This window comes from Colobus angolensis, unplaced genomic scaffold, assembly GCF_000951035.1.
Source record: "Colobus angolensis palliatus isolate OR3802 unplaced genomic scaffold, Cang.pa_1.0 Scaffold119, whole genome shotgun sequence".
NCBI classification, from domain to species: Eukaryota; Metazoa; Chordata; class Mammalia; order Primates; family Cercopithecidae; genus Colobus; species Colobus angolensis.
Window position 1 is genome coordinate 3,061,977 of NW_012113030.1, and position 11,269 is coordinate 3,073,245.

General features: G+C 37.4%; 1 protein-coding gene across 1 annotated transcript in view; it reads left to right on the plus strand.

The window, feature by feature from the left end:
- Positions 1-9,507, plus strand: part of LOC105500565 (tetratricopeptide repeat protein 6) — a 64,329-nt gene extending 54,822 nt beyond the window's left edge. Inside the window, exons 15-16 of the mRNA XM_011926153.1 lie at positions 8,394-8,619; positions 8,939-9,507. Of these exons, the coding sequence (XP_011781543.1) occupies positions 8,394-8,619; positions 8,939-9,075 (363 nt within the window). The 3' untranslated portion in view covers positions 9,076-9,507. The remainder of the gene's footprint in view (positions 1-8,393; positions 8,620-8,938) is intronic.
- The last annotated feature ends 1,762 nt before the right edge of the window (positions 9,508-11,269 follow it).

An 11,269-nucleotide genomic window follows, 5' to 3' on the forward strand; every position in this document is an offset into this window, starting at 1 on the left:
GTGACAGAGCAAGACTCTGTCAAAAAAAAAAAAAAAAAGAGTATTCTGCAGCTGTTGGATGGAATGTACTGTAAATGTCTGTAAGGTTCATTTGGTCTATAGTGCAGTTTAAGTCTGCTGTTTGTTGATTTTCTGTCTAGATAATCCATCCAATGCTGAGTGCGGTATTGAAGTCCCCAACAGTTGTTTTATTATTAATGGTAGCTCTCTCTCTTTACCCATAATAATTGCTTTATATATATGGGTGTTCAAATGTTTGGTGCATTTGTATTTACAATTGTTATATTTCTTGCTGAACTGATCTCTTTATCATTATATAATGATATTGTTTGTCTCTTCTTATGTTTTCTGACTTGACGTCTATTTTGTCTGATATGACTGCTTCTTTTGGGTATTGTTTTGTAGGAAATATCTTTCTACATCTCTTAACTTTCATTCATGTGTGTCCTTAATGGGTGAAATGTGTTTCTTGTAGCCAGCATATAGTTGGGTTTTGTTTTATTATCCATTCAGTCAATCTATATCTTTTAATTGGGAAATTTAAACTGGTTATGTTCAGAGTTCTTTTGGATAGGTAAGGACGTATTTATGTCATTTTGTTGTTTTCTTATTGTTTTCTATATTTGTTCCTTTCTTTCTTATTGCTTATCTTTGATAATAAAATTTGGCAGCTTTCGATAATGGTAACATTTGATTCCTTCCACTTTCTCCATTGTGTGTCTGTTGTTTCAGTGAGTTTTATATTTTAGTGTATTTTTTATGATGGTGGATATTGTCTTTTGGCTGCCAGATGTAAAAATCTCTTAAGCAGTTCATGTAGGACTGGTCTTATACTGATGAATTTCCTCAGTCTTTGTTTGTCTGGGAAAGACTTTCTCCATCATTTTTGAACAATAACTTGGATGGGTATAGTATCCTTGCTTAACAGTTCTTCCCCCACCACCCCCCAGCACTTTGAATATATCATCCAATTCTCTCCTGGCTTATAGGATTTCTGTGGAGAAATCTGCTGTTAGTCTGACAGAAATTCCTTTATATGTGACTTGATGCTTTTGGTGTTTTTAAAATTCTCTCTTTGTCTTAGACTTTTGACAGTTTGATGATAGTGTGCCTCAGAGAGGGCCTTTTTGGGTTGAATCTATCTGGGGACATTTGAGGTTCCTGTATCTGTATGTATATCTGTTCCAATATTTGGGAACTTTTCAGTTATTATTTTACTGAATAGGTTTTCTGTGACTTTTTCTTTTGAACTTCCAAAATTGAATGTTTGTTCACTTGATTGTATCCTCTATATGATGTAAGCTTTCTTTATTCGTTTTTATTCTTTTTGTTATTTTTGTCTGACTAGGTCATTTCTAAAGACCTGTCTTCAAGTTTAGGAATTATTTCTCCTATTTTACCTAGTCTATTGGTGAATGTCTTGATTGTATTTTTTTAATTACAGTCATTGAATTATTCAGTTCCAGGATTTCTCTTTGGTTATTTTCTTATGATATCTATATTTGTTTGATTTCTCATCTAAATCATGAATTCTTTTTTTCATATCTTTGTATTGCTTATCTGTGTTCTTTTGTTCTAAATTTCTTTAAGGTGAGTATTTTGAATTCTTTTTCAAACATTTCACAAAATTTCTTTTCTTCGGAGTCTGTTACTGGAGATTTATTGCACTCATTTTGGGGTGTATTTCTTTGCTTTTTCATGTTTCTTGTGTCCTTACATTGGTATCTGCTCATCTGGTGTAACCATCACTTCTTCCAATTTTATTAAGTAACCTTCATAGGGAAAGAGTTTTTTCTGCAGATGTATCTATAAAGTGAGTTGAATAGGGTACTTTGGCTTAGGTTCTGGGTGGGCACCATAGAGTGGTATAGTCTGCATATGATTGCTCCATCTATAATCAGTGTCAGTGGTGTCTGTGAGCTCCTTGGTGGCTTAGGCTGTGGTTATTAGTGGACACTGTGGTGAAACTTTACTGGAGATGGTGATGCCAGGCAGTCCAGTCCTCAGGCCCTGAGGTAGCACATGGGAGCCATTGCAGGCAGTGGTTTTTCCCTGGGTGAGCAGTCTTTGTGCTCCTGGCAGGGCACATAGGCACTGGCAGTGAGGGCAGTAGGCTGGGAAGGTCAGTCTTTAGGCCCCTGGGCTGGATGTATAAGCACTAGTGGTGTCCATGGCAGGGTGAGTGTGGTGTGAAATGTTATAGTTTTAGTTTTCATTGTAGAAATACTATCTTTTTCCTGGTGATTTTTTTTATTGTCTTTGAGACTTTGAGGGTAAGAGGTTTTTGTGTGTGTGTCTTTAAGATGAGAGAGATCAATTTATGCTCCAATGTTAATAAGAATAAACTAGTAAATTGTTGGTAAAGGAGAGTGTCAGGGATAATTAGGATGAAAATCTTTGAGAATTTAATGAAGTTAAGAGTTTGGAAGTTGCACATGTGGCCCTTGATGGGAGCAGGACACACTTCCCATTATGTCATTAGGGAAGGCAGAGGGTTTGGGCACATTTGAATGTAGATTTTGGTAGTATGTAATCCTATCTATTGATTATATCTTCTCCATGGATACAAGTATTAGTCACCAGTTAACAGTGGGAGTGAATGGTTAAGAAAGAAAGACAAGATAGCTAGAATTTTTAAAGAGAAGAGAGAAAATGTGAAATAATTGTGTTAGAGAGTGGTAAGATGAGCATATTAGAGTGTAGTAACAACGTTAAGTCCTCATTTGAGGTTTGTAGTTTTAAATTTCAAAATGAGATCTTGAGTCTTTATTTGTATATAATATTCTCTATATAGATGAAATACTGCTTTATGTCATGCAGTTGTTTCTGTGTTGATCTCTATCTCCTTACTCTGTAAGCTGTTAAGGGGCAGGAAGCACACTCTGCCCTTTTATCTGCTCAGAAAGTCCATTTATTATCATGACTTACACTACTTGAAACTCTCCTTCTTTCTTCTGAGCTCCTAACCCATATTTAGGAGTTGCTAAAACTGGATATTTTACAAGTTCATTAAAGCCCCTTCTGAATTGCTCTCTCTATCCATTATCCTCAGCCGAGCTTTCTTCATATAAATGCTCTCTCAATTCGAGTTGTCATCTTCCATAAAGTCGCTTGAATAGAAATGTCAGAGTCAACCATAACTTTCTGTTTCTTATGTCCTTAAGCTAATGTCATCTAATCCTGTCAGTTTTACATCTATCCTGTCGGTAGAGACAATTGCTCAAAGATCAGTTGTCTCTAACTTGACCAAACTCAGATCACCCTCTGACTGGATCCTAGATATGTTTATGTGCATTGTAGTTAGTTAATGTGATTAAGGCAAATAAAATTCCCAGGGCAATTTTATATTTCCATACATGTTTAAGATCTGCATGAAAAGGAGATATTCACCTTTTTCATGCATTTGTCTTTTATTACTATATGGGCATCATGTAGAAAAGTATTCGGTTAGATCCAAAGTGTAGTTTAAATTCTTTTTGAAGTATGGCTGTATTCCCTCCAAAGTATAGACAAATTGTCTGGGCATATATTTCATGTAAAATATGTTCCATCTTTTGACTTGATATACTGGAGGCCTGAGCTTTACAGTGCACACTCCCTCCAGAGACTAGCAAGCTTTGGGAATAGGTATTCAGCTATTCTAGTATGCTTTGGCCTCCGTGGAGAAAATGGCTTTTATTCCCTTTCACTCTCTGCCCTCATCCCCTTATTTCTGACTATAAGGGAGGTAAGACTTAGGCTAGGAGGAAGGGTCCCTCAACTGATCTAATAAACTCTAGAGGGTTAAAAAAATGTGTGTGATCTGGCTTCTTTTATCTTTAGTGACTTAATGATAACCACTTAATGTGATTTAATGATCTTAAACCACAGTTGGATGTGCTACTTGCATACATTATGAACTACAGGTGACTTTAAAAAATAACTGGATCTGCTTTTTAATTAATTACAACATAAGGGCATTAAACCAATTATTAAAAAATCAAGGCCATCTGTTGTAGTAGATGCCTTTAGCCTCTAATTGCTTCATAGTTAATATTCTGATACTTCAAGTAACCTCATTAAATTTATAGGTTTCATTTTCTAAGTAATATATTTGGCAGCTAGAGTAGAAAGTTACACAGTTCAAAGTTCTTTTCTCTTACCCGAGAAAAAGAATTTGCTCTTACATGATTGAAGGTATGCCTTGTGATGTGTAACTGTGTCTTCTTTATTGATAATTCATTGGTGAATTAAAATGAAGTCTAAATTACTTTAGGAAGAAAGTCTTGACCTGGCTTGGAGTCTTTCCCTTGCCTCATTTCTGAGAACTGGGGGTGCAGCCTTCTCTTCAGGAGAGAATCCTCTTCAAGCTCTTCACAGAAGGATGTCAATTCTGTCCCCCTTCCCCCCAACCTGTCTCAGGGTTGAGATGGATTTTACATCTTGAGCTAATTACCTCTCAAAAGTAAGAGGAAGCAAAATTCATGGAGTATTGCCTAAAGGTGATGTTCCCTCTCCGTGTATAGACACAGGGAAAAACATGATATATAAGTAATAATTGACAGAGTCCTTACTACTTTCTGCATATTGTTCTCAGTATATTACATATTAGTTCACTTAACCCTCACATCGACACTGGAAGTGGAGTTTTATTTGTTACCTTTGTTTTACAGATGAGGAAACTGATGCAAATAGAGTTTTAGTAACTCACTCAAAATAGAGGCAGGATATAAACCCAGCAATATGACTCTATGATCTGGGCTCTCAGCCACTGTGCAACCAGTGTTCCATATCACCCATGATGGAAGTGAATAGAGGACAGCTCTTCGGGAAACATAGAGGAAAGTAGTTCAGTGACAGAGAGAATTTTAAGAAGGAAGGAGAGACCAAAGGTGTCCAAGCCACAGAAATGTCATGGAAGACAAGAGCTAGAATGTGTCCTTTAAGCTTGAGGACATCTGCAATTTTAGCAACAACAGAATTCATGGAATAGGGGGAAATAGAAGCCAGATTGTGTTTGGTTGGGAAAAAGTTGAGTCTTAAGTAATTGGCGAGTGACAAGCTCTACTGTGAAAAGTGACTTTCTCTTTAAGGTAGGTTTTAAAGGAGCGGCCAGGTTTTCATCCATCAGGGAATTAGAGATTTCTAAGTTGAGTAGCAGGATGTCTAATCAGCATCTCAACTATTTGTGGTGAAAGGCCAGTTAAAAAAAATTCTAGTATATTGTAATCAATATACATTGCTAAAACCCAATAAAAATGAATTACTAGAAATGTGATCAAGTGCTGGGATGTCATAGCCATGTCAAAATGCTATAAAAGTTACTTATTGTTTATTCTCAATTTTGGTACTTGCCTCTTTGCAGAGCTCTAGCAAATGGCTCTGGGACCAGGACTCCAGTACTGTTTTGCAGACTAACTTGAGGGTCCCTTTCAGATCAATGATGAGTTGTGAATAATCTCGAGTCTTTGGTCTTTTCAACAAGCTGGTATTTCCTCTCTCTTTTTTATACCTTTTTTTTGGTGTAAGTGAGTTTTTATCGCTCTTGTATGTCTTAGAACCTTATTTTGAAAAGTCTCTTGTGGTTGAGCTCTTACTCTGCTTTTTTACACAAAGTTTTACTTTTCTTTCTTCTTTTGTTTTCTTGTTTACTTTTTTTTTTATTGTACTTTAAGTTCTGGTGTACAGGTACACAATGTGCAGGTTTGTTACATAGGTGTAAATAGGCCATGTTGATTTGCTACTCCCATCAATTCATCATTTACATATCCCTCCCCCAACCCGCCACCCACTGACAGGCCCTGGTGTGTGATGTTCCCCTCCCTGTGTCCTTGTATTCTCATTGTTCAACTCCCAATTATGAGTGAGAACATGCAGTGTCTGGTTTTCTCTTCTTGTGTTGCTTTGCTGAGAATGATGGTTTCCAGCTTCATCCATGTTCCTGCAAAGGACATGAACCCATCCTTTTTCTTGGCTGCATAGTATTCCATAGTATATATATGCCACATTTTCTTTATCTAATCTATTATTGTTGGGCATTTGGGTTGGTCTTTGCTATTGTGAACAGTGCTACAATAAACATACATGTGCATGTGTCTTTAGAGTACAATGATTTATAATCCTTTGGGTATATACCCAGTAATGGGATTGCTGGGCCAAATGGTATTTCTGGTTCTAGATCCTTGAGGAATCACCACACTGTCTTCTACAATGGTTGAACTAATTTATACTCCCACCAACAGTGTAAAAGCATTCCTATTTCTCCACGTCCTTTCCAACATCTCTTGTTTCCTGACTTTTTAATGATCAGCATTCTAAATGGCCTGAGATGATATCTCATTGTGGTTTTGATTTGCATTTATCTAAACACCAGTGATGATGAGCATTTTTTCATAAGTTTGTTGGCTGCATAAATGTCTTCTTTTGAGAAACGTCTGTTCATATCCTTTGCTCATTTTTTTGATGGGGTTTTTTTTTCTTGTAAATGTGTTTAAGTTCTTTATAGATTCTGGATATTAGCCCTTTGTCAGATGGACAGATTGCAAAAATTTTCTCCCATTCTGTAAGTTGCCTGTTCTCTCTGATGATAGTTTCTTTTGCTGTGCAGAAGTTCTTTAGTTTAATTAGATCCCATTTGTCTATTTTGACTTTTGTTGCCATTGCTTTTGGTGTTTCAGTAATGAAGTCTTTGCCCATGCCTATGTCTTGTATGGTATTGTCTAGGTTTTCTTCTAAGGTTTTTATGGTTTTAGGTCTTAAGTTTAAGTCTTTAATCCATCTTGAGTTAATTTTGGTATAAAGTGGAAGGAAGGGATCCAGTCTCAGCTTTCTGCATATGGCTAGCCAGTTTTCCCAGCACCATTTATTAAATAGGGAATCCTTTCCCCATTGCTTGTTTTTGTCAGGTTTGTCAAAGATCAGATGGTTGTAGATGTGTGGTGTTATTTCTGAGGCCTCTGTTCTGTTCCATTGGTCTATATATCTGTTTTGGTACCAGTACCATGCTGTTTAGGTTACTGTAACCTTGGAGTATAGTTTGAAGTCAGGTAGCGTGATACCTCCAGCTAGCCAGACTAATAAAGATAAAAGAGAGAAGAATCAAATAGATGCAATACAAAATGATAAAAGAGATAACACCATCAATCCCACAGAAATACAAACTACCATCAGAGAATACTATAAACACCTCTATGCAAATAAACTAGAAAATCTCAAAGAAATGGATAAATTCCTGGACAAATACACCCTCCCAAGACTAAACCACGAAGAAGTCAAATCTCTGAATAGACCAATTGCAAGTTCTGAAATTGAGGCAGTAATTAATAGCCTACCAACCAAAAAGAGTCCAGGACCAGATGGATTCACAGCCGAATTCTACCAGAGGTACAAAGAGGAACTGGTACCATTCCTTCTGAAACTATTCTGATCAATAGAAAGAGAGGGAATCCTCCCTTACTCATTTTATGAGGCCAACATCATCCTGATACCAAAACCTGGCAGACATACACACACACACACGAAATTTTTAGGCCACTATCCCTGATGAACATTGATGTGACAATCCTCAGTAAAATACTGGTAAACTGAATCCGGCAGCACATCAGAAAACTTATCCACCATGATCAAGTTGGCTTCATTCCTGGGATACAAGGCTGGTTCAACATACGCAAATCAATAAATGTAATCCATCACATAAACAGAATCAATGACAAAAACCAAGTGTTATTTTTCTAATTTGTATTTTATCCTGTTGTTATGGCCTTCTTTTCTATTTTATGCTTTAACATTTTTTATCTCTATACAGGGATCTGGGATTTGGGGTAAGAGGCAGTAGGAGGATTTTTTTTTTTTTTTTTGAGATGGAGTTTTGCTCTGTCACCTAGGCTGGAGTGCATTGGTGTGACCTCCATGCACTGCAACTTCTGCCTCCCAGGTTCAAGCAATTCTCCTGCCTCAGCCTCCTAAGTAGCTGGGATTACAGGCGCCTGCCACCACACCCAGCTAATTTTTGTATTTTTAGTAGAGATGGGGTTTCCCCATGTTGGCTAGGCTGGTCTCGAACTCCTGGCCTCTGGTGATCCACCTGCCTCAGCCTTCCAAAGTGCTGGGATTACAGGTGTGAGCCACCACACCCAGCCAGTGGGAGCATTTTAACCCAGCCAACAGGAGTATTATATCACTGACATTATCTAGAATTGCTGACACATTGTAATAACAAAAAACAGATCAACTTTTGGTTGAGTTTACCTTTTTACATTCTCTGCAGACAGTGCACCTCTGTACCTGGAATGAAATGCTTCTATTGCCCCCTTGGTATGCCACTGGCGTTAATTTAAAATTAAGACTAAAAGTGCTTCAAATTTCTGTATAGTAAGTTGCCAATTAAAATATATCATTATCTTCATATTTTGTAGGCCAGTGACTACTTCTCAAAAGCTTTAAAATTTGATCCAGAAAATGAATATATTCTCATGAATCGAGCTATTACAAATACAATATTAAAGAAATACAAAGAAGCAAAAGAAGATTTTGCAAATGTAATTGAAAGCTATCCATTTTGGGCTGCAGTATATTTTAATAGAGCATATTTCTACTACTGCTTAAAGCAATATGAACTAGCTGAGGAAGACCTTAATAAAGGTACACTTTTGGTAATTATTTTGGTAAGATTGCAGTGGTTGATTTGATTATTTTTAGACTACAAAAGAAGAAAATCATTAGGTCTATTTATTTAGATAAACTTACGTAAGAATTAGTGGATATCATATCCTTAATATAATCGATATAGATTCCTTTATGTAATGTCTTAACTTAAAGCTCTGGTAAGTATTAAAGTTCTTGATTTCATCCATTGAGTTACTTTTTAAAAAAAGTTCTTATACAATTTTTGTTTGTAAGGAAATGAGACTATTTTTTGAGTGCTAGCTTAAACATATCTTTATTTTTTTTTCTTTTGCAGCCCTGTCTTTGAAGCCTAATGATGCTCTAGTATATAAATTTAGAGCAAAAGTTCGTTGTAAAATGGGTCTGATTGAGGAAGCTATGGCTGACTATAACCAAGCACTTGATCTTGAAGACCATGACTCAGTTATATGATTACATAGACCGTGGTTGCTAGAGTAGTTTACACAACTGTTCTCTCTGAAACTGAAACGTATTTGTTGTCTAAAAGATTCCACCATTTTCATTATTGTATTCATTATGCTTAGTCTTCCATATAACCTTCTATGCATTTTAATAAAATGTTTGTTATACATTAATTATAAAATTTATATCATTTTCTGCATATTTGGAATACCTTGATAATGGAATTTTTCCAAGGTTGCAAAATTTAAAGGAAAATGTTTCTTAAGGAATTAAATAGGAATGTTTCTTAACATTTAAAATATTTTCTTTAAAGTAATTCTTTTTGAAATAATACTATATATTGTAGAAAAAGTATCATCGACCTTTTCATCAATCATTGCTGATAATGTATTCAACAGTACACAGATTAAAAAAATAAACAGAACTGATGACTATAAAAAACTGAACTCAAGTAAAACCCTTCTCTTTTCCTTTAAACAGTGTGTATACAGGTCAATATTCTTCCTGATACCTATATTCTTCCAACAGACAAACATGTTTCTCTTTTACATGTGGCCTGCCTTCTAGGACAGCACCTATAAAGATTTTGGACATCATGTTTCCTTGAGATAGTTCCCTCTGCCTCTTTAATGCGGCTGTCATAAATACATATAAAATCTGTATATATTTATAATTCTTGCATTGCAGGAGTTGATGAGTGAAAATAAAACAACTAAAAATTATTTATAGAGTGTCTCTGAGGAATCTTTGAATGAACCAGAGAACTCTTTCCTTTTGCCTCACTGATAACAGCAAGACTTCCTAACTTTTTTTTTTTTTTTTGAGACGGAGTCTCACTATTGCCCACACTGGAGTGCAGTGGCACGATCCTGGCTCACTGCAACCTCCACCTCCCAGGTTCAAATGATTCTCCTGCCTCAGCCTTCTGAGTAGCTGGGATTACAGGCGTGTGCCACCACACCCAGCTAACTTTGTATATTTAGTAGAGATGGGGTTTCACCATGTTAGCCAGGCTGATCTCGAACTCCCGAGCTCGGGTGATTGGCCAGCCTCCGCCTCCCAAAGTGCTGGGATTACAGGCATGAGGCACTGCTCCAGGCCCGGCTTCCTAACTTTAAATTTACTCATATTTGCTTCATTTGGGTTGTTTTCCTTCTTGGTTTTATTCTTCCAGTACATCTCCATCTCCTCAGAGACCTGTGTTCACTGTGAGCAGGCATTTGGAAAGAATACTTCTCTCCACTCAGCTTTCTTTGTTTTTAGTTTGATGTACCAGATTTTCACAATAGGATGTTGACTTTTATTTAATTAGTCAATTAAGTAATTCTTTTTAAGAGGCAGGATCTTTCTCTGTCGCCCAGGCTGGAATGCAGTGGCGTGATCATAGCTCACTGTAGCCTTGATCTCCTCAGCTCAAGTGACCACCCTGCTTTAGCCTCCCAAGTAGCTAGGACTACAGGCAGGCAACACCATGCTTGGCTAAATTTTTGTTTTTTGTAGAGGCGGGGTCTTGCTATATTGCCAGGCTTATCTCGAACTGCTGGGCTCAAGTGATTTTCCCATATTGGCTTCCCAAAGTGTTGGGATTACAGGCGTGAGCCACTGTGCTTAGCCGGAATGTTGATTTTCATTTGTAAGCCACCGTGGGATGCTTCACACTATTTCAGGAAAATTTTCTTGGTATGATGTGTGGGTCCATGTGAGGATTGGGTCATCCCTGGTGAGTTATTTTACTTGGTAAATCAGACAAATTTAATAAGCTACTTCGTAACCTCTTTCTCTTACTTATCTTCATGACTTTTCATCTCTGCCCCAGCCACAGATGAGATTCGGACAAACCACACGCAGCCACAGACAACCCCTGCCTCCTGCCTGTGCCACACGTCGCTCGCCGACTGCCCTGGGGCTTCTCTGTTGAAAGAGGTGATAGAGGCTGTGGGATTCTCAGTGCCTGCCCCTATGCGCGGTAGATGTGCAGGGGACAGTTCCTGTCTGATGAACCTTTCTGGTGATGGGAGAAATGAACTGGTAGATAAATTCTAACCTCTTCCGTCTCTTCTTGGTGGAGTGTCCTGAGACACTGAGTGTACACGGCTCCGTGGAGGATAGTCCTGAGTGATTATGCAATCAGTTGTACTTACTGGTGGCCACTTTCAAATCACACCTCATGCTGGTGCTTCTGTCTTCCTTGCCTCACCCTCCC